The sequence below is a fragment of the Ambystoma mexicanum genome, chromosome 2p, assembly GCF_040938575.1.
Source record: "Ambystoma mexicanum isolate Mex_15411 chromosome 2p, UKY_AmexF1_1, whole genome shotgun sequence".
Classification (NCBI taxonomy): Eukaryota; Metazoa; Chordata; class Amphibia; order Caudata; family Ambystomatidae; genus Ambystoma; species Ambystoma mexicanum.
The window spans coordinates 1,092,328,113-1,092,351,980 of record NC_090923.1 but is presented as its reverse complement, the minus strand read 5'-3'; the positions used below and the strand labels follow the sequence as shown (position 1 = coordinate 1,092,351,980).

The following is a 23,868-nucleotide window of genomic DNA, read 5'->3' as shown; positions in this document are numbered from 1 at the left end:
AGTCAAAGTATATATCATAGTACTTGTCGATTACACCTCTAAATGGACAGAATGGGGAATAGCTGAGGATAATGTGACCTCAAAGAAAGTCACAGATTTCCTGACAGAGATCTTCAACAGGGTGGGAGACCCCAAGGAAGTGGTTTCGGACAACGGGTCTCAGTTCATGTCTATGGAATTTGGGGAATTCCTCAAGAAAAGGTCCATCAGCCACATAGCAACATCTTTGTACCATCCAATTTCCAACAGACTTGTGGAACGCATGAACAGGCTCGTGAAGAGCGTAGTTCAACTGGCCACGGCCAACAACCTCCCGTGGAGAGAAACCCTCAAAGAAGCTTTACATGCGTATAGAACAACCCCACACACCACCACAAACATAGAGCCCTTCACCCTCATGCGAGGTAGGGTTGCAACCAACCGATTTAGACCGGTGTGGATGTTCTTATACACGGGAGAAGTAAGGGTGAACATGGATCTACTTCAAAAGACAGTAAGAGAAAAACAAGCAAAATACAAAAGACAAAATACAACTCCAGACATGGAGTAAAAGAGATGATGGTTCGTGAAAGGAAACTGGGTATGTGTCAAAGAACAGAAGAAAACTCTCAAGGGTGATTCCATCTTCAGACCTCCACAGAGAGTTGTGAGTTGTCATGGGAAGTCTGTCATCCTCGATGATGGAAAGAGATGGTCTGGAGATGATCTCATAAAAGTAACAAAAGACATCCAAGAGACCAGCATATCTAAGGACAACAGTCCTGACAGACCATCACAACACACCTCACATTCCCTAAGAGAATCCCTCCGTGAACATGTGGACAATAATAGACCTCACTCCATGCATCAAGGAGTCCCCACTGGAAGAATGTCCAGAAGGAACCGCAAAATCATCCAAAACTTCAACAATGACTATGTCTATTACTAATGTACCCCAGTTTACCCATCTTCCCTCTGCCTCTCCCACTTGACCCCCCTTTTTTCTCCTTTCACTTTCCTGTTTTTTCCCCCCCTGTTTTTCTTTTTGCCTCAGGTGGGGAGATGTTATGGTAATACATGCACGAGTCTCTTTAGAACCTCGTGCATGTATATTCCATTTGAGAGTGCCTCGCCAGTTGGTGCCTCCACTGTGACTACCCCGGGGGCCTCGAATAAAGCGCTTACTCACCTCCATCCCAGTGTGCCTCTTTATTACAGTGGTGTATAAGCAGACGAAAGTGGTAGAGAAAAAAGGAGGGGGAGAAGGAGTGGAAAAGGAGGAGAAATAAGGGAGAGGCAGGAGCAGGTCAGATCAGAGAGGGAGAAAGGAAGAGGGAGAGAGAGAGAAAGAGGAAGGGACAGAGGGAAAGAGGGAGACCTGTAAGATCAAAGGGCAGTGTAGAAAGAGTTAGAGGAGCATTACAGGTCGGAGGAGAGGAGTAAAGGCAGAGAAATGGGGCGGGGAGAGAGAGAGAAGAGGGTGTCTGTGATATAAAGTAAACGCATGTGTCCTAGTTTGTCCGATGTATCAAAGTGTGATAACAAACGGGCCTCTGTTGGAAAAAGAAGCCACACATTACAACATTTGCTTTTCAATATGAACACAGGGACACCAGTTTTTCAGTTTACACTTTTTACTGTTGCCTGTAGCTCTATAAAGCCTGGATAGGCCTAGATCCACTCGTGGAAGCCGCCACCTCTGAAACGATGAACTGTTTCTGTTACAATAAATAAATACAAAGAAACCCCTGCTCCTCCCCCCCTCATAACTCACTTAGTTCCCCTTTCTTCCCAGGCTGGGCATGGTAGTTCCACTAATGTCCTCCCTCCCCACCCCACCCCCCCACAATAAGTGTCCATGGGTGTTTTACCAAGGTTGCAAAGAGCACGCCCTCACTGGTGACCTGCAGCCTTGCCCAGGGGTAACGAGACATTGAGCTACAATGATATTTCTTTGCCTTGTGCTCTTTGCAAGTCTTTACTGTTTTTGGAACCCAGTGGAATGCGGAGACCAGTTTCTCCAAGAGTGCAGTCCCAGGCAGCGTCCACTTCCATGGGCGGTCTCGTGGTTGTCCCGTCAGTCAAGCGCTACCTGCTGCAGCTACACGACATGCGCCTCAAGCATTGCTGGAAGTGAAGGATGAAACACAGAGGGGCTGCCCCGGGCTCGCCCGATCCTTCCCTGGGAACAGTTCCTCTGTGAAAGAGACTTTTTTTGGTCAGGGCATCCAGAGTTCCCCTTCTTGTACTCATGACGACTCTGGAGCCATTGTATTGTTTTTCAGAGCGGGCAGCGAAAACCGTTCTGTCCTGTTGCTCCTACCAGCATCCACGTGGGTCTAGTGCACTCGCTCTTTTTGGCACAGGATGGGACAGTCGGGTGGCAGTGGGGGTGGGAGCAAGAAGAGGGTGAGTGGCATGGTGGGAGTGGCTGTGTAAGGTGGTGGGTGCCGGTGACCGCTTAGCTTTTACTACTACTCTGCATGCTGAGGCTATTCTGTAGATTAAGTCGGTTCATCTGGGCCTCCTCCAGACTCCGCAGTCGGCGCAGCTGCAGATCATCCAGCTTCTTCCACAGTTCCTGCCGCTCCTTCTCTTTCTTTAGCTCTCTGGATATTGGTGAGAAAGAATCAAAAGATGAGAATTAGGAGAACTTAAACCTCAAAACAACTTGCTTTTAACAACTGGGCGTAGGGGGTATTTTTGAGACCATTAGGAGAGTGTGAGTGTGTGTGAGTAAGTGAGTGAGTGAGTGAGTGTGTGTGTGTGTGTGTGTTGGCCTATTCAGCAAATACAGTTCTTCAATAGTCAGTACAATACATATAAGCCCCGCCCCCTTTGTGTAGAGCCCCAACAACATTGTAAAGGGGTCTTCAAAGAGGTGTTAGGCCCCATTCACTGCAACATTTATGCAGGATCTCAGAACACCGCGGCACTTGCTGTATTTCCGCAAGGATACCACACTACCTCTGGCCACCACCTGGATCTTCAGACTCGTTCTATACATTCCTTTATTAACTTATTAACAATGTTCTATGGGTTTTTCCCCTGTGGCAATACTGGCCCTTTTAAAACAGATCACACCAATGGGCGAAAAATGGAGTCTCAAAACATCCAGGGACAAAACATTTTACTTACGGGAAGTTTAATGGAATGCGTACATGGAATAGTGGGATATCCAATGCCATGGTTTGCTTTTGTGAAAACTAATCATAGTGGATAGTGTTGAGAGGTTTCAGGCGTGTGTATCCTTTAATAAGACTGGATGATCTCAAATGTTGACTTTCAAAGAAGCGCTTGTCATATACTTTGAAACATATTCATTCTTTCATTTGGTCTGAAGGAACGTATTTCAGATACATTCACTCATATGAACAGGTGTTTTGCAAGTAAACAGGGTCATCTGACTACAGATGATGTCCCGCGCTTCCTTTCATTGTGGTGCCGCCATCACCCTGCTCCCCTCCTTTTTAAGTCTCTCTAATTAGGGGTGATCTCCTTGTGATTAAGACAATATGGCTGATTGTTACCTTATGTAACAGATAGGAGTCCCCTAGTCTATAGTGTGTTGTATTGTAATCCAGTATGCATGGTAGAGAATAGTAATCATCACTGTATAGTAACATGTGTATACAAGTAAGCTCTATGCATAAGCAGGACTGACTCCATGTTTTCAGGGGTGTTGCTAGGTCTGGAAAAGATCCGGAGCTACACTAATGTCGGGGCTGTCAGGACTCAGGGCTAGGTAGTCTTTTGGTTGTAGCCCCTGAGATTCTATCCAGGGCTACAACCAAAAGACCCGGGGCTATAGCCCACTAAGCCACCTCCTGGCAACGCCTCTGCATGTTTGTATATTTGCTTTAGCTTCACTTTTTTTCCAAAGCATCACATTTTTTCTCCATGCCTGTTCTTGATAATTCTTCAGTGCTTATCCTGGATGCTGAAGCTTTGTCCTATTTGTTGAATACTCTTTGCTTGCTCAACCATTTCAGGGCTGAAGAGGTATCACCTTAATAACCAACCTTGAATGTGACACGATTGCAGGTGTGCATAAAGCACATATTCAAAAGAAAAGGAGGTCATTCAGCAGACAGCTTGCCTCTCTGAGCAGTTTCGAACCCTGAGCAAAATGCGCCTTTGGGGACTTTGGGCCGGGCGCTGCTCCCTCTAATATTTGGTGTTATAAGTGGGGTACTTCTGTGAGCAGAACAAGGACTGGAAGGATATCCATCAGAAGAAATGGGCCTGGGGTGGTAAGGGATAACGCTAGGGAGAGAACCTGGGATGAACCGACGCAGTCCAGCCAAGCTCGACCCATGAGCTGAAGGGCATTTGGAGCTGGAGAAACAGAGTCTGGTAGAATAGAGGGGAGAACTGACTCCAGAAGAGGGTGCACACAGAGCTTTGCTAAGGGCTCAGCTACAACAGAAAAGACTAATTGAGCAGGCTTTCCAAATAGCAACTGGTACCGGGAGGGTCGAGACAGTATATGGAGTGAATAGAGCCAGGAGAAAGGGTGGCACAGAAGCCTGGCCCAGAGCTCAGCAGGTGTGACTGAGATCCTCGGACAAATAGGCGCTCTGAGCAGTTCTTCTCAGCTGTGAGGGGCAAGCGTGACAGGTTATCACGTTTTACCTTATATTATTAACCTGTGTAATGTAAGGTGGATTCCGAGGTAGAACCAGAGGCAGGAGCGCGTTCCTGCCAAAATGGCAGTTTCACTGATTACCTCACCCATCGGTGAAGATGAGTGAAGGGTTGCAGAAATAATCAGAAAATGGGTAACTGAGACAGGAAAACGGGTAATTGAGACAGGAGGACCAACTCTGTAAAAAGATGTGGACATTGCACCTGAAAAATATGACAAAAATTAGAGGAGATTTTTTTCAAGACAGATATCCACAACATAATAAAATGTACCAGGACCCGTTAATTATAGCAACTCTGTTGAAAGGGCTAAAAACAGGGAAGCAAGGGAAGGCCGATGTTACCAAAGATTGTGCACATGTAATGGACAATATCGACCAGATCAAGAACCGGACAGACAGGTTGAATTTTATTCACGCTCAGCGAACGGTTCTAACCGAATTGAAGCTGCCAACAGCACATCACTGTTCTCTTGCACTTTTCCCGCTCGGTCCCACTAACTCACCCCACCCCCTTTCCTTTTCAGAGCTGCCAGAGCGCCAGGGCACCACTCCCGTGGTGATAGTGAGCGGTACAAATGTCCTTTATCATTAACTTACTAATACCATATTGAGTACAAATGGAGAATGTGAGGAAGTCATGCTAGAGTATAGTTGGAGATAGCCTGATAAAGAGTACACAGTTGGGAGAAAGGGCGGTCACTGGGGTATGAATCCAATAGCAGACGGACATCTGAGTGTGGTTTACCCCACCCCAATAGCCCAATAGACCCAGTGTACCCTGTAGGCTCCACTGAGATAGTGTCTCCATATCAGCCTCTAACACCTTCCCCTGCCGCCCCCAAACAGCCTTCCTAAACACCCATTCCCCGATGCATACAAAGATAGGGGGACAGGTGATCTAATTGAAAGAAATGGGTAAGTGAAGACATTATCCCGAGAAAGGTAGGGTGAACACAGCTGAGAAAGTTGATTGATGGATGCAGGAGAAGAGAATTGAAGGCAAAAAAAGAACATCTCACATATGACATCAGGGACAGAGATGGTGAGTTGATGCGATGTAAAAGACAAATTGAAGATGAAATGAGGAAGGAAGTGAAATATTTGGACGAATCAGAAGAGTATAAATCAGAGATTACCCCTGAGAGTGGGCCTCTTTCATTTGATTCACAAAGTTCGATTCAGCTTTTAATCCCACACACACATCACAACTTTCTTAAACATATAGCTCGTACCTTTAAACCCCCATTCGAGCCTAATACCCCATTTGGATCAGATTATCTATCCAACAACAGGACCAGGTAATAGCCCAAGTTTAGAAGGAATGATTCCTGCACTTAGACTAGAACGGTCGAGATTCTTATTAGAGAACAACGTTGGTTACTGTCCTATTCAAAAAGAGATACAACACTTTTAATGGACTCATGTTTTTAAAAAAAAAAGGTTTTTTAATCATGTAATTAGCCATAAAAACAAAACATGACTTAACACATTTCACAATAAGGACAACATCAAATATCAAATATCACACCAATAATCAAAGCTAAAAACATAAAACCAAGAAGTCAGGAAAAAGGAAGAAAAAAACGAATCACAACTTTCAAATAAAAATCTTAGTCTTTCCTATTTGCTCACTAACGCATCAACCTTTTTCCCAGTTATACTAAGATCTTTCAAAAGGAAAACCACCTGGGCCATAAGTAACTTTTAATTTCCTGAAGCTAGCATTTGCCTAAACAATGCAGAGTCGAGAGACGGGGGATCATGTACAAATCTTTGAAAACTCTATAGTCTCTGGGGCCATGTCCCCGAACATGTGAATAAAAGTTGATGAGCTGTTTGCTTCTCCATTTCATCACATTTATCACATACATTTTTTGGATGTTTTTCCTTGTCTCTGATCTGCAGAATTTCCAAAGTAGACACAAGATTCAGTCTAAATCTTAGGAATTCCATACGAATTTTAGAGACTGAGGATTTCTTTAGAAAAGACGGTAAGAAAGATCTAGGTTTGTCAGTTAGTGTGATCGACGGTGAAAGCTTGGCAGTTCTCATTTGCTCTATGGTTCTTATCCAGTCCAAACGTTTCATTGATTCCTTTGTTTTTAGTGGATTTTGCAATAGAGTCTCGATGTTACTAACCGAAAGCAGTAGTATCTCATTGCATTTAGATCTTAGATGATTCAAGAACGCATTTTTTGAACTATGCATTTCTACTGCCATATCTTCATATAGAGATGATTTCGGGGGATCTAATATTAACCTGTATGAAGAGACCCATTTCCAATCCATCCATGCACCCAATGAGGTCAAACCTAATTCATACCGTAAACAAGCCATAGGAATACAGTTTGGAAGTGCCAGGGTCCTCCTCCAAATTTTCCCTTCAATCTTTTCCCAATCAATCCCGAATGCTTGGAAACTGGACTCTAGTTCAAACAAGATGATCAGTACTACTTTACCAACAGAGCACCTCAGAACCGGAAGAATTGAAAACGTACAATACTGTGAATGAATTTTCTTAATTTGAGAACCCAAATTCATGATTTTAAGATCAAGGGTCGAGAGGAGATGAGATTTGGTTGGAAAAGCTGTAATTTGAAAGCCCAAATAGATTACTTCCATTGAAATTGGTACTGGCGAGTTATCCAAGAACCAACTGAATTGTTACAATTTTCTTAGCGGATGTTTAAAGATAACTATATTTGATTTCTTAGGATTTATTTTTAGGTCATTTTCTAATGCATATTCGGACAAGGCTGTTAATGGACTAAAGAAAAACGTGTTGGAGACCAACACACTTGGAGATGGGATAATGTTGTCCAAGCACAAAGCTAGCCTTTTCGGATTTATTTTATGAACCCTGGGACAAGTATGATTAGGTGAAAGGGTACAATGCAGAGGTGGAGGACAAAAGAACAAAATGGTACATCATCACCAAAGGTTTGCAAGCTCATTGTAAAGACCATTAGAGAACAATGGCAGTGCATGCCAGATTTAATTAGTTTCCATGAGAAGTGGGAGACACCACTGGAGTTTAGCGCCCAGATGGAAGCTACCTGGGTGTGCCCATATTTAGGAAGGGACCAAGAACAAGAGAGCGAACAGAAGTAACAGATTAAGTCAAAGATGTGGACAGAAGTAAAGGACCATATCGCCTTTACTAAAGACAATGAAAAGGCAGCAGAGGGAGAGCGAGAGAGAGAGACACTTGGCTTACGTTTTTCCACAGGGCTTCCTCCTATTGGTATAGGGAAGAAATATTATTTCAATAAGCGAGTTCCAGACAGGTAGCTGTAACGAACTCATGGTTGCAACCGTAAAGACAGACACAAGGGATCACAGTTCAAAGGTGTTTATTAAACTGCAACGGTAGGTTGGAAAAATGCCTAATTTAATTGCAAGATAGGAGCAAGCTTCGACCATCAAATATTAATAAGGCAGTCTTAGTGGCGTTGTGTCAAATAAAAGGGCCTATAATAAGAAAAATCTATTGCCAATCCTTACACTAAATACAAAAGAAGTGTGGGATAATGTTCCCAAGAAGGAAGTGTTCACAAATAATAAGTCAGGATGAAGTACTTGAGGTCTCCCTTCCCCAAGTTTTTAGCACAGGACAAGGTGGGTCTTTGGCGCACAGCACAAGCTTGAGCTTTCCCAACATGAGCTAACAGTTCCCCTTTCAGCAATCAGGGCTTTCGGTGGTTAAGTCTCTTTTCTATCAAAAAGTCTCAGTCCTCCATAGACCTGATGCATCAAAATAATAAATGAAGAGTTCCTTTTTCACATATACCTTGGCCCCTTCTCAATTGTTAGCCTCCCTCCGCCAGGTTCACTATGGCTTTCAACACAACCTTCTATTGATTCTTCACAAATCTTAATATATTTTTAAACATTTCACTGTGGATATCCCACGGCCGGGTTCACTCTTGTCACACTGTATTTCGAGACTTTAGACTTTACCCCCTTTTATCGGCACCTCTCTTGCCAATCTTGTCAATCGTGCCTTTCTCATTCAATTCTTACCGTGCAGGATTCACATCCCTTAACTTCACAATCATCTGTCGGTCAAAGACTTTCGACTGTAAAGAGGATTTAAGAAGATCCCTGTATGACCACTACCCCCTTCTCACCTTTCCCAGGGCCTTCTGGTTACCGTAGTTTCAACAATCGGGTAATCAACCAGAGTTTCCTGAGTGAGCACCCATGTGGTGCCGACTCCTCTGTTGCTGGTTTTCCCCCTTTTCTCATCAACAGTTATTTTAACCTTTTACAGTTCAATTAGGCGTTTGCTATTTTTCGTTCAACACAGTTTGGTTCCTTATCAACTCTCCCCTCGACTCAACGGCTGTTATGAACCGCTTGGCTTGCTTTCTCTTTGGAGACAAGGTTGGTACCATGGAGTCAAGCGCCTCTTCCTGGCTTGGTTATCAGCAGAGGAGGTCTTGTGTACCGTTGGCATCTGCTGCAACACAAGCTGGCAATTGTTCGCGGTCTTACGATTCCTTCTGCAGAGGTTTCACAGGCCTCGGTAGGAAAGGGCAAGGTCTCTTCTCTCCTCGTCACCCTCTTGATATGCGCCGTCTTTCTCATCTTGAACTGCCGTGTTGAGTTAGATTCCTGTAGGTGCGGTCTGCCTTGCTTAAAGTGTGCTCTCATGCTCCACCTGTTATCCCTGTGGGGAAGGAAAGGGCCGGCGGGTGTGTGCGGTTCTGGTCAATTGCCTGACCGTAGTGTTGGGACATGTCAGGTAAATGGCTCGAGTGTTAGTTTGTCATCCTTCATAATGTGCAAAAGTGTTTGTATTGGAAAAGGGGTTGGGGAGTAAAGTGTTTGTGTATCCTACGTGGAAGGTTGGGCAAAAGTTGTTATAAGAAGGGGGATACGGCGTCTCACCCGTTGGTGTCCCACTTCCACTCCCCGAGGACCGCCATCCAGGTGATCCTCCCTCACTGGTCCACCCCCAGGAACTGGATCCAATAGCAATGGCCGTGTCCTGGCCACCTGGATGACAGACACCCGGGGACTAGTCAGGGAGATGCCTTCAGGTTTCTCACAGAGTAAAAACCTATGGAGGGAGAGTCAACATGAAGGAGAACCGAGAGAAAAGGCTGAGCAACACAGACACAAAATCAGATGAGGGGGAGCTGGAAGTCAGCGATGAGCACATGTTGACCTGCACTGATCATTTTATCACTTTCATAAACACTCACTTCCGTATTCCATGCACTGTGGTTGACAAAGTGTCACTAGCAGTGTACCAGCGCTACACTGACCTGACCTGCATGGCCAGAAATGGGTCGATTTAGTTCAAACAACACTGATACTTAAGTGTAATAGTGAAATAAAACCATCTAAAAGTCCACAACCCAATCACACATTGGTGAGTACGAAGAAAAAGAGAAAGAATAAGGACTTAATTAGTCTCATGCATGGGCTGTCCTTAAAGTTGGTTCCCATAACCAAATTATAACTGTATATGTCCAATGCATGGTGGCAGATTCATTGGGAAAATATAAATATAAAGCTATTTCAAGTTTGATATAATGTTCTCGGACGAACACAAAACCCCATCTAGCGTTCGTTTTATTGTCAAACTGGTTTTTGGTGGATCATACAACTGTCAGAGTGTGGGTAATACTGTCTAGGCCTGGAATATACCAAAAACAAAGTGTTGGGGTGAGCCAAATAAGCTCCCTTTGTTCTCTGCTGGGAGGGCTTGACACCATTGCTGAAGGACAGGCTCATCACCTGGAGGGTAAGGAGGGGAAGTGTGCATCAAAGGAAGCCCTGCCAGCACAATGGGGAAATCAAAGCAGGGCGATAATTACTGGAGTCTCTTTGATGTAAATCAGATATGCGAAGGAGGAAGTAGGGTGCCGTTTAGGAGAGATTCTGTTCCCAGAGGAAGGATCCCACCATCTTGAAAATGTTTAGGCCACACTTGCTTCCTGTCCCCCCTCTCCCAACTTCCTGCAGATAAGGGACTCTGGGGCTGAAGGAAAAACTCTTGTTACAATATCTGACACCGGCCACTTACAGGAGGGTTGGAATTGGCTAATCCGTTGTAGCAAAAGGAGTATTTAAGAGTATGGGACCCCCCACCTTAGGAAGCTTTTTTGGTATCAAGAACAAAAGGATGTTGCTGGAAATTCACTGTGGTAAAGTCTGCCTGAGTATTCCTTAGCCACTGAGGTAAATGTAAAGCTTTCCAAGGAAGGAGCCAAACCTTACACCCACCCACCCACTTCATGGAAACATTTGGAGTAATCGGCTGTTGAACAAGGCCTGTCTGCTAACTGGACACTGCTACCCATGATTCGGACTGCTGAAGGGATAGACCTTAAAGTGCCCTTGGTAGCCTTCCTGGCTCGGAAAGTCTAAAGAATGACTCCCCTTTCTCCAGAGACCCAGCACGCGGTCTAACGGTTACCAAGGAAATACTGCTTGAAAATGCTGCTATAGTGGAGAGCGCATTTTTCACCTTAGAATGAAGTAATGTATGGATGCGTTTAGCAGGAGCATTAGCCCCTGAAGAAGTTCTACAGATTGATTCAAACAATGAAAGAACAAAACATCTTGGGCAGATGATGGGTTGTTAGATCTAAAAGAGGGTCTACAGAATGTTCGGAATTCTGCACAGTTGGCTATTGTAGTTGCACAGTTGCAAGTACTGAACACAGGGACATTCGAGCACCTGGCACTTTAAGATATGTTTTATCATATGTGTTTTAATGTTGTGATGACTTTTAAGGTGTTAAGTTTGTATGTAATGTTTCCTTCATGCTGAATCAAAGGGTAAAAGTGTGCTGTATAAATTGACTAATTGGATTTGTAAACAAATTCTGACGAGTGAAAGCAGCGGTCTCCTCATCCTATATTAGCAGTCCAGACAGGTTTCAAGTGTGTAGGAGTTTAAAAATTCTACTTGCTTTGCTGCTGGGACACTGGTTCCCAGGACTTGTAACGCTCACCTTGTTGGTCCACGGGGGCGCCTCTTGAATAGCTGGGATGCTCTCGGGAACCCTTCACCTGTCCTGGAATCTGGATAATCGAGGGGCAATTCTAGAAGGTAGGAGGGGGAGATAAGCTTTGGTTCTTTCCTTGCAACCCACCTCCCGAGTTCCCCTTGCAGTTCCCCAGAGAATGTCTCTCACCTTGTTTTCTATAAAGGTGCGCTCTCTGTCCTGCCGCGCTGGGCAGGGGCGCGTCGAAAGGTGGCACTGTTCCGCCAAATTTCTTCACTGGCGAGGGCCAGAGTTCAGACCGGCTGGAACTCCTTTCAGGTAAGTCTTTCAGGGGAAAGCAATGTTGTTTAGATGCAAGCAAAGTCTTTAGTTGAATTTGCCATAATGTCTTTCTCGCTTCTTGTTGCAGGTGGCGAGTGCTGCGATAGAAGCCGAAGCCCGGTTCGAATAGGTAAGAAGAACGCCAAGCGGCGCTGGGAGCGTCCTAGCAAGAGGCTAACCTGTGGTTTTGTTTTTGTTCTGTAGGTCGCGACAACCAGGAGAAGAATATTCCCCGGGAATCCGACGGGATGAAAGATGTCTTGAAGATGTTGGCCTTCCGGCGACCAGTGGAGCTGGTAAGGATGGTGATGATTCTTGCCTTGGATGACTTCGAAGCCAAGAGGTGCTGCAGAGCAGGTAAGGATGGCGATGGTTCTTGCCTTGGATGACTTTGAAGCCGATGAATGCTGCAGAGCAGGTAAGGATGGCAATGGTTCTTGCCTTGCATGACTTCGAAGTTGATGGATGCTGCAGAGCAGGTAAGGATGGCGATGGTTCTTGCCTTGGATGACTTTGAAGCCGATGGATGCTGAAGAACAGGTACGGATGGCAGGGCAGGATCTGATGAGCGTCATGCTGCAAGGCAGGATAACGCTAAGCGCATCCCCTTAGTCGGGCGTGGTTTAAATAGCAAGACGGTATGCCAGGTGTCTTTGGGGCACGCCCCAACCTGAAGGCTAGACCGCAGAATGCAGTTCCCCCAGTATTCCGCATGGGGGTGGCCATGCTTGTCCTCTGTCCATAGAAACCCCGTCCCAGCAAGCGTCTCCTATGCCAACAGCGCCAGGACTGGCTCCAAGGCATCCAAGGGGACCCGAATAAGGTCCTTTGGGCCCTGTGAGCCCCTGGTGGGGATAAGGTCGTGACAGGACATTAAATTCTGAAGTGGCAAACCTGCAAGTGTCCATGGCACCTTTCATGGTTGGGAAAGGCAAATTACAAATTCACCTTTCCTGAGAGACCCAGGGAAGGGTCTTGCAGAACTCCAAGGAAGGCACAAAGGTATCCAACCATGATTACATGCCCTGGCCTTGTTCTATGGGCCTTAATGAAGATCCTGCTCCTTATCTGTTTTTAAAACAAACTTGAACACTCCTTCAAAAGACAATTTCCTGCATACGCCGGTCTTTATGCCCAGAGTGCTCCTTTCAAACAAATATCTGCATATTCTGTGTATTTATTAGTTTGTCTTTTCAGTCTGATTGAAGTCTACTATTTTTGATAGAACCTTGAGCGGACAATTCTTTTATTTTCGTACCATAGTAATATTGTTCTTTGGGTACTTCCCTGCTGGTTCGCATTCCTCTTCAAGTGCATAGCCTGCCTTTGGACATAGATAGGTGAAGGAGGTGTACCTTTCAATGTTCCTTATTGGGATATGTAGGTTCAACAAATCATGGAGGCCTAGTCTGTGTGGCTGCCCCTACGTAAATGTGATAGTTTAAAATATTCTTAACCTTAAATCTTAAACGTTTTTAAGGGGGTCTTGGTGAGTTGAATAGCCAGGTTTTTGGTCATTTTCTGAAGGTTAGGTGATCTTAAATATTTATATTTAACTGGTAACGTTCTTTCGACTGGATGTTCCTCCAATGTATTCCTCATCTTTGACATGTAATGTCCAGATTCGGAAAACTTTTTCGGCAGAGGGCGCTATGGGTCGTTGGCGTCGAGTCGATGTCCCTTGAAGGCCTCCGTCGAGGGTGACATCAGCGGATGTTATAAGTAGCACGCACGGCGCCCGTTGGCCAAAGTTCTGTTTTTTCCCTCCTCGGGTTAGCAAAAATGCCCATAACCACAGGCAGGACAGTACTCAGCCTTGTTGGAACGAAAGCTGTAATAACATGGGAAATTCTACAGAGGGGTAGGTTGGGAGGGCAATGAGGAATACGTTGGAGGAACATCCAGTTGGTAAGTAACTTTTTCTTCCAATGGATTGTGTCCTCCAACGTATTCCTCATCTTTGACAGACTCCCAAAGCAGTATCCATGTTTGGAGGAGGATGAAGAATTTAGATGTGCAAAGAATTAAAGGGCAGAGTAAAGCACTGCCTTACCAAAAGCGACATCCGGAGCATGGGCAGTATCCAGAGAAGAACAAGTTACTTTCTTACCTGGTAACGTTCTTTCGATGGGATGGTCCGACGACGTATTCCATATCTATGACATGTAATCACCACAGCTGTGCTGCTTCGGAAACTTTTCCGGCGTCTGCGTCCTGCGTCGATGACGTCGATGCGCCGACGTCGAGGACCTCCTCCGACGTCCGACGTCATCCGATGTGATAAGTAGGACGCACGACGCCCGTAGCCTCAGTTGTAGTTTATTCCCCCCAGAACGTGTGACATAAGTCAACTGCCAGTCAGACACAAAGCCTTGCTGAACGTAAGCTGCAATCGCAAAAGAAATTCTGCAGCGGGGAAGGCAGGGCGGGAGCGATATGGAATACGTCGTCGCACCATCCCATCGAAAGAACGTTACCAGGTAAGAAAGTAACTTGTTCTTCGAGGGGATTGGGTCCTCCGACGTATTCCATATCTATGACAGACTCCCAAAGCAGTACCAAAACAAGGAGGAGGGAAAGAATTTAGAAGCAAAAATTTAGAATAGCCAATCAAATAGCAGAGCAAAGGACCGCCTTGCCAAAGGCCAGATCCTGCCCTCTGATGGAATCGAGGGAATAATGCCGTACAAATGTATGTACTGAAGCCCAGGTGGCTGCATCACATATGTTGCGAATAGGAACACCCCTCTGCAGGGCAGTAGATGCAGCCACACCCCTGGTAGAATGGGCCCGCAAGCCAGCCGGTGGGTCCTTACCCGCCAAGCGGTAACACTCCGAGATGGCCAAAATAATCCAGCGGGACAAAGTCTGTTTCGTCACAGCTTGCCCCAAACGTTTTCCAGCGTAACCAATAAAGAGTTGATCGTCCACTCTGACCCGGGACATGCGTGAAACATAAAAACTTAAAGCTCTCCTAGGATCAAGCCTATGGAGCCTCTCCTCTTCCTTACCAGGATGCGGAGGAGGATAGAATGCCGGAAGAACAACCTTCTGGGCTAAATGAAATTCCGTCACTACCTTCGGAAGAAAAGAAGGACGAACTCGAAGGACAACCCTGTCCTTGTGAAAAACAGTGAAGGGTGGCTTAACTGAAAGTGCCTGTAACTCACTCACTCTGCGAGCGGAAGTAACCGCAACTAAAAACACAGTTTTCAGAGTTAACAGCCTCAAAGGGCAAGAATGTAAAGGCTCAAACGGAGCACCCATAAGAAACCTAAGAACAAGGTTTAAATCCCAACCGGGCACCAGGAAAGGTGACGGAGGGAACACATTAGTGAGCCCTTTCAGAAACTGTGAAATTAAAGGGATTTTAAAGTAAGAACACTCTTCAGACGAGCGCTTAAAGATGGACAGCGCCGCCAGGTAACCTTTAATGGTACCCACTTGCAAGCCCCTGTGGGCCAGAGAAAGCAAAAAGGACAGAACCATGGGGATGTCACATGCAAAAGGATCCACATTCCGAACTCTGCACCAGTCGCAGAACTTACGCCAACGGCAACGGTACATCCACTTCGTTGCTGGCCTACGGGCCGAAAGCAACACCTCCATCACGTCTTCAGGGAGGTCCCAATCCATATACCTCAACCTTTCAGAAGCCAAGCGTGAAGGTTGAGGGATCCGACCTCTGGATGGAGAACCTGACCCCCCTCCCGTGAGAGCAGATCGTCTCGGTAGGGAAGACGACGTGGAGGGCAGATGGACAAGTCGAGAAGGTCCGGGTACCACGTCCTCCGAGCCCACGCCGGAGCAATGAGGATCATCCGGGAACCGAACTTCCGTAACCTCCGCAGCACTTGCGGGATGACGGGGACTGGAGGAAACGCGTACAGCAGCGGGAATGACCACTCCACCACGAACGCGTCTCCCAAGGCTCCTTTCGGAGGAAATTCCCACGAGCAAAACCTTTCGCACTTCCGGTTGACACTGGAGGCGAAGAGATCCACTTGAGGGGTCCCCCAAAGGGCGAAGATCTCCAAGAGAATCTCCTGAGCCAACTCCCACTCGTGAGATATCGCGCTCTGCCTGCTCAGAGCGTCCGCCGTCACGTTTTCGTCTCCGGCCAGATGAACTGCCGAGATCGAAACTTCCTGCTGGATGGCCCAGAACTCGAGCTGCATCGCCTCCCTGCACAGAGGAAGTGACCCTGCCCCCCCCTTTTTGTTGAGGTAGTGCATGGCCACTGTGTTGTCCGTCAGGATCAGGACATTCTTTCCTCTCACAGTCGGCAGAAAAGCCTTCAGGGCTAGCCTGACGGCCCTCAGCTCCAACAGATTGATATGGAGTCTGGACTGCGACGGAGACCAACGACCGCTGACTGTCAGCCCGTTGGCATGAGCTCCCCATCCCGTGAGGGATGCATCCGTCACGATCGTCACCTCCGGCCAGGGAAGCCAAAATGGAGCCCCCTTCATCAAGTTGCCTTCGACGGCCCACCACAGAAGGTCCCGGGCGACCGATGGCGGCACCTGAACCGGGTCCGACATCCTGCCGGAGGACTGCGACCATTGCGTCTTGAGTGCCCACTGCAAAGATCTCATTCGCAGGCGAGCCTCTGGCACCAGAAGAATTCAGGATGCCATGAGGCCGAGCAACCTCAAAAACTCGAACGCTGGGAGCGTCTGAGCATGCTGAAACTTGTTCAAACCGCGCAAGTCCATGATGGGTCTCAATCCCCCGTCTTTCTTGGAAATCAAAAAATAAGGGGAATACCATCCCTTGTTCCTCTCCGCTACAGGCACCAGTTCTATAGCGCCTTTCTCCAGCAGGGCTTGAATTTCCTGCGCAAGGAGCAGATCCGAACACTTCAAAGAGAGGTTCCCCGGTGGATTGTCGCGAGGCCTTTGGCGAAAGGGAAGACAGTAGCCGTGGGTTATGATCTCCAGAACCCACACATCTGAAGTAATGGCTTGCCACTCTACAAGATGCTGCGCCAGCCTTCCCCCAACCGGCGAACCATGGGACATGGCCTCATGACTGAGTAGGAGCGGCTGCGGCGTTACCTGAGGGCAAAGAGGCAACTGCCCGAGCGGCCTTGGCACCACGGGTACCCTGACGTCCACCTCTGGTACCCCTGCGTTGGCCTCTTTGACTGCCAGCTCCTCTCGCTTTACTGAAGGACGAGTAATAGCGAAAGGAACCACCCCTCCACTGCTGTCCCCTAGGACGAAAAAGCGGAGGTTGGCGAACTGCAGCGCCCAACGTCTTCGCTGCAGCTTCTGAGGTCTGCAACCTCTCAAGGCTCTCGTCAGCCTTGCTGCCAAAAAGGTGTTCACCGTCAAAGGGCATGTTGAGGAGACGGGACTGCACATCAGGAGCAAACCCCGACTTCCGCAACCACGCAAACCTGCGTATCACGGTGCTCGCCGCCATGGACCTACTGACGCATTCAGCCAAGTCCAGACCCGACTGAATGGACTCACACATGGCATCCTTACCATCCTGGACCATAGCAAGGAAACCATCCCGTTCATCCCCTTCGGGAATATGTTCAGCCGCTAACGCAACACAGTTCCACAGAGTGTGCGTGAAACGTGACAAGGCACAAATGGAGTTGGCCGCCTGAAGCGCCATACCACCAGAAGAAAACACTTTCTTCGCCCAGCCATCAAAACGTTTGTCGTCCCTATCAGGAGGGATGGTAGGGTACGACGCCTGCTTTGCCGGGGCCGTGGCCGCCTGCACCACCAAACTTTCCGGAGTGGGGTGCCTGGTCAAGTAGCAGGGGTCGCTACTGGCTGGACGGTATTTACGCGACAAGGATCTGCCCACCGCCGGGAGACTCTCCGGAGCAGTCCAAGCCGCCGCCACCCTTCTCTGTAAAGCCATATGGAACGGCAGTACCGGGTCAGTTGGGGGACCAACATCAAGGATGTCCGTCAGATCATCCTGCACAAACTCCCCTGGGGGAGCAGACCATCCCAGATACTCAGAAACCCTAGCCATAAGGCGCCGGTACGAGGAATCGGCATGGGAGCCAGGCTCAGGCCTACAAAATTCCACCACCGGAGAGGTGTCTAGACCACTGGCATCATGCAGTGACTGCCTCAAATCGTCAAACTGACTATGGCCCGAGACAATTTCATCTGGCACCTGACTAGGAACCAGGCCATCAGAATCCTCATCCGCCTCTGAAATATATTCCAGGTGGCGAAAAGGCACCCGAGAGTGCTTGCTCTTAACCAGAGCCTTCCTAGGGGGCACACCCGTGACACGGGGCACCTCCGACACGAAAGGCGTCGATGGCGTCGAGCGAATCGGCGCCGAGAAAACCGGCAACGGCGCCGAGAGGATCGGCGTCGACGTCGAGGAAATCGGCGTCGACGTCAGATGCAGCGCCTCCAGTATCGGCGGCGTCGACACAGCCCTCGAAGCCGGAGCCCCGAGCGTGTCCCTCGACGACCTGATCGTCGACGGCTTCGACGACTTCCTCAAAGCCGGAGCCTCGAGAAAGCCTGTCGACGCCCTCGACGCCTCAGACGTCGATGTCTTCCTCGAAGACTTCACAGGAGCACACGGTCTCGAACGCGTCGAGGACCGGGACCTGGAACGGGTATGGCGAGAACGAGCCTCCTTGTCCGAACGGGACCGCTCCCGTGACTCGTGCCGACCACTCTTGCGAGCGGTGTCTCTCGACCTCTCACGGCCGACCCCACTCGGGGGCGCGGACGGCTGAGTACCCTGCGACTCAAGAATCGCCAACATTTTCTTCCCGAAGGAAGCCCATTCCTCCGGCGTCGCACGGCCGGTGGGGTAACCGACGTGCCGGGCAGAATCCTCGGAAGAGGACCTGGAAGGCGACCGGTGTCGGCGCTTCCGAGAATGCCTCGAAGAGGCTGAGGAGTGGCGAGACCCACTCCTAGAAGAAGACCGACGAGACTTCCGACGATGACGCGGAGAGTCACCCCTCGAATCATCCGTCGAAAGCCCCGCCGACTTCGACTTCCGGGGCTTGGACACCCGACCTACCGACAACTTCTTCTTACGTTCGCGTAAGGCTTTGGACGTGAGCGACTGGCAGTCGATACAGTCATCCGTGTCGTGGGCCTCCCCGAGGCACCAGAGGCAGGCGTCGTGCGAGTCAGTCACCGACATCTTGGACCCACACTCCCCGCACTTCTTAAAGCCCGGACGCGGGGTTGAAGACGAAGTGGAAGACATCGCCGAAGGAAATTCACAAACGAACAGGTTCGAAGAACCAGAAAGAACAGAACTCCAAAGAGTCGAGGCTTAGAACCGAGAAACACGAAGCAACACGTTCGCGGGAAAAAATGGAACTGAGGCTACGGGCGTCGTGCGTCCTACTTATCACATCGGATGACGTCGGACGTCGGAGGAGGTCCTCGACGTCGGCGCATTGATGTCATCGACGCAGGACGCAGACGCCGGAAAAGTTTCCGAAGCAGCACAGCTGTGGTGATTACATGTCATAGATATGGAATACGTCGGAGGACCCAATCCCCTCGAATAATGCTTACTAAACGTGTGGATTGATGACCACGTTGCAGCATCACAGATGCTTTTAATAAAACACCCCTTTGCAGGGCTGTCGAAGAGGCTATGCCCCTAGCGGAATGCGCACGCAAACCCTCAGGAGAGTCCTTGCCTGCCAGTCTGTAGCATTCAGAAATAGTAAGGATGACCCACCTAGACAAGGTCTGTTTGGAAACAGCCTGTCTTAACTTACGTCCAGTATACCCTACAAAGAGCTGGTCGTCCACTCTCAAGTTGGACATCCTGGAAATATAAAAACGTAATGCTCTCCTAGGGTCCAACGTTTGGAGCCTTTCCTCTTCCTTACTGGGATGCGGAGGAGGGGAAAAGGCCACCAGCACAATTTCTGTACTTAAGTCAAAGTCTGAAACCACCTTAGGTAGAAAGGAGGGACTAACCCTCAACACAACCCGGTCGTTGTGGAATATAGTAAAGGGTGGCTTGGAAGAAAGTGCCTGCAACTCGCTCGCCCTACATGCAGATGTTAGAGCAACCCATAGTATTGTCTTAAAGGTTAACAACCTCAACGGACATGTGTGCAATGATTCAAATGGCACACACATTAGTAATTTTAACACCAGGTTGAGGTCACAAACCAGAACCTGTAAAGCATAAGATGGAAACACATTCACAAGACCTTTTATGAATTGAGTCACCAGTGGGATTTTGAAATAGGAGCATTGCTCAGATGAGCGCTTAAAGATGGAAAGCGCTACCAGGTAACTTTTAATGGTCCCAACCTGAAGACGTTTGTGTGCTAATGAAAACAGAAAAGATAGAACATCCACAGTCGCACATTGAAAAGGATCAACATTCTTTTCCCTGCACCAGTCGCAAAACTTGTTGCAACGGTACAGAGACTTTGTTGCTCTCCTTCTGGCCGAAAGCACCACCTCCATCACGTCATCCGGGAGGTCCCAATCCTTGTATCTTAACCTTTCAGAAACTAAGCATGAAGGTTGAGAGTGCAGACCTCTGGAGTGAGAACCCAACCCTCCTCTTGCGAGAGAAATCCTCTCTTTGTGGGAGACTTATCAGAGGATAGATGGTCATGTCCAGAAGGTCCGGGTACCAAGTTCTCCTGGCCCAATCCGGGGCAATGAGAATCATGTGGCTCCCGAACCGTCTTAACCTCCTGATTACTTGAGGAATGACAGGGACTGGAGGAAAACACATACAGCAGTGCGAATTCCCAATCCACCACGAACGCGTCTCCTAGAGCTCCTCTCGGTGGAAATTCCTTTGAGCAGTACCGCTCGCACTTCCGTTTGACCCCGGTTGTGAACAGATCCACTTGAGGGGTTACCCAAAGGGTGAAGATCTTGTGAAGGACTTCCTGAGCTAACTCCCACTCATGGGAGACTGTGCTCTGCCTGCTTAGAGTGTCCGCTGCTGTGTACTCCTCCCTCGCTAGGTGAACTGCCGCCAGGAGATTCCTTCTTGGATAGCCCAATACCAGAGCTGCATTGCCTCTCTGCACAGTGGTAGTTACCCTACGCCTCCTCTCATGTTGAGGTAGTGCATGGCCACCGTATTGTCTGTCATTATCAGGACATGCCTTCCCCGCATATACGGCAAAAAAGCCTTCAGCGCTAGTCTGATTGCTCTCAGCTCCAAACGATTGATGTGTAGTTTGGAGACCAACGACCGCTGACAGTCAAATCATTGGCATGAGCTTCCCACCGCGTGAATGAGGCGTCCGTCACTACAGTTATCTCCGTCCATGGTCCCTTCAGAATATTTTCCTTGCAGGCCCACCACAGAAGATCCTGTGAGACTCTGGTCAGGATCAGAAGTTGGTCCGACATCTGTTCCGAGAACTGGGACCATTGCGTTCTGAGAGCCCACTGAAGGGAGCTCATCCGCAGGCGGGTCTCTGGCACCAGAAAAATGCAGGATGCATGAGGCGACATACAAATCACCAAAAAAAGGCCTTGGAACTGGGGGTTGGGGGGGGGGGGGACCCTTGCCAGTTAAGACGTTAAAGTCTCTCCATTTGGACTCCATGGCAGCTCCGGCACTTTCAAGAGATTAATGGACACGATTTTGCTGCCCTATTCTAGTTTTTGTGGCACTTATCTGGATAATATTGTCATTCATAGCAAAACCTGGGAAGAACATATGTACCATCTGTGTGAAGAACTAGAGCCCTGAGACGAGCCGGCCTAAATGCTAACCGCAAGAAATGCCACTTAGCTCAGTCAGCAGTTAAGTACTTCGGTTTCTTTGTGTGAAAAAGACTGATTCAAACACAGTTTGAAAAAGTATGGACTGTTCAAGAAACACCAATTCCCAAGACTAAAATGGATTTGAGGGCTTACCTAGGACTTACCGGTTACTACAAGAGGTTCATCCCTAATAATTCCACCATTACCTCCCGTTTAACTGATAAGTCAAAGAATGCCGAACCCCAGAAATTATGATAGCAAAAAGAAAATCAGTCCTGTTTTGATACCCTGAAGTCAATTCTATGCAGTTTGCTTCATACAAATGCATCCAAAGTGGAGATAGGAGCAGTTGATGGAAGAATATGATGGGGTCAAACATCCTATGATTTACATCAGCCGAAAAACAATTCCCACGGGAGAGAAATTACACCACCATTGATTCAGAAGCTTTAGCAATAAAATGAGCTGCAAGATACCTCAAATATTACCTCACCGGTAGGAAGTTTAACCTAATTATGGACCATTCACCCCTTAAGTGGCACAGTCTTAGAAAAGACAACAACCCGAGGGTAATGTGCTGGTTTCATGATCTTGAACCCTTCTGTTTTATTGTTGAATACAAAAAGGGAAGGGAACAAGGAAATGTCTATTTCCTGTCTCGCTTTCCCTTAGAAGGTGAGGAAGCCAGCAATATTAGGGGAAGGGTGTGTGACTAATCCTGAGATGCCATCACTTCTCCCCGAGGAGGAGCCCCTTCCCAGGAGGCCAGGGATGTGAGGCTGCTACCTGATAGTCCCCTGGGGGTAGTATTGAGTGAGAGGATCTCATGGGAAGAGACTTCCCCCTCTGGGGACAGGGGAGAACACCCCTCCGCCCACACCCAATACACATCCAAAACACACACACCTCAGTACCATGCCCCAGACTTCCATATATGTTCGTAGGGCTGAAATCCTAACTCCTAATGAGATAAACAAGAGTAGGGACTACTCAGACAAGAACTACTTAATAGGTACTTGGACGAGGAGGTGCGGAACAATCAGGAGCCCCAGTGAGAACTTGAATGAGTATTCTAGTTATCTTTGTCCATTCATCATAACAAGGAAAGAAGGACTTGCCATGTTGTCGAGCCATCTCTCAAGGAAGATTGAGCAGGGAAGCAGTTCCATGCGAGAAGAGTCTGTAAACCGGTAAGTATGCGGGAGGATGAAGATGTTCCCGAACGGCACGATGCTGAAGGACCTACCTGAGAGCTGGCGAAGCAGTAGAACAGTACCACGAAGGAGGGAGACCGCGCGGTCAGGCAAAGTCCTTGGTACTGTGAGGGACCAGAGACTGAGGTGCCACCACAAAGCAGAGGAAGACCACAGAAGCCACTGGAAACGTGAAGCGGGAAGCAGAACCCGAGACAGGCCATAGCCTGCAGGAACAAATACAGAAAGGTAGGAGGGTTACCAGACAGTCTGTTGGGAACCCTGCAGGGTTGTGCCAAACCGTAAAATGGTGGGATCCTTTTTTTTCATCCATTCACGTCTCCATAATTCATAGCTGTTTTCAAGCGGCCAATATCTGTTGTGCTATGCTATATTTGATGAGCCTGTTGTAGGTGTTGTGACAATAGTGATGATCCAAAGACAGTTTGCCTAAATGCAACGTAAGGATTAGAGGGTGTTGTTGAATGCAATTGTACTAAAGGGTGGCCCTTATGAAAAATTAAGTGCCCAAATGTGTGGGGGGACTGCCTTGTGAAGTATCTGGTAAAGGCCTTATGACTGGTTGTAACATTAAATTAGTGACCTCTAGCCTATGGCGTGTTGCATTATAATCCATTATTGGGGTGTGTAGAGAATAGTGATGCTCACTGTATAATGAAATATATATGAAAGTAAGCTGTGTGCATAAGCAGGACTGATGAAATGTTTTTACATTGGCTTTAGCAGAAACAGCGTCGATGGGTGGATTTGCAGCCTGAAATATGGAGGGACGTGGCCTCGGCATACTGCAAAGAATCACAGTTTTGCTCCTGGGTTGCTGTGCCTCATGACTGCAGGTGATGCAAACAAATGTAGTTCTGTCTGGTTTGAGGTCTTATCTGCTATTTTCAAGGATGGCAGCTGGGATGTGAACATGGACTCGAGTTGGCTGCCAACCCAAACAATGCCCCCTCCCATCTAGTTACGAAATGGCACCAAAGATTGACCTGGAAGATTCTTTTTATGAATTTCAGACAGAAGG

General features: G+C 47.9%; 1 protein-coding gene across 1 annotated transcript in view; it reads right to left on the bottom strand.

The window, feature by feature from the left end:
- Positions 1-1,595: 1,595 nt before the first annotated feature.
- Positions 1,596-23,868, bottom strand: part of PPP2R5B (protein phosphatase 2 regulatory subunit B'beta) — a 574,560-nt gene continuing 552,287 nt past the window's right edge. The window contains exon 13 of the mRNA XM_069645079.1: positions 1,596-2,588. Coding sequence (XP_069501180.1) covers positions 2,441-2,588 — 148 coding nt within the window. The 3' untranslated portion in view covers positions 1,596-2,440. The remainder of the gene's footprint in view (positions 2,589-23,868) is intronic.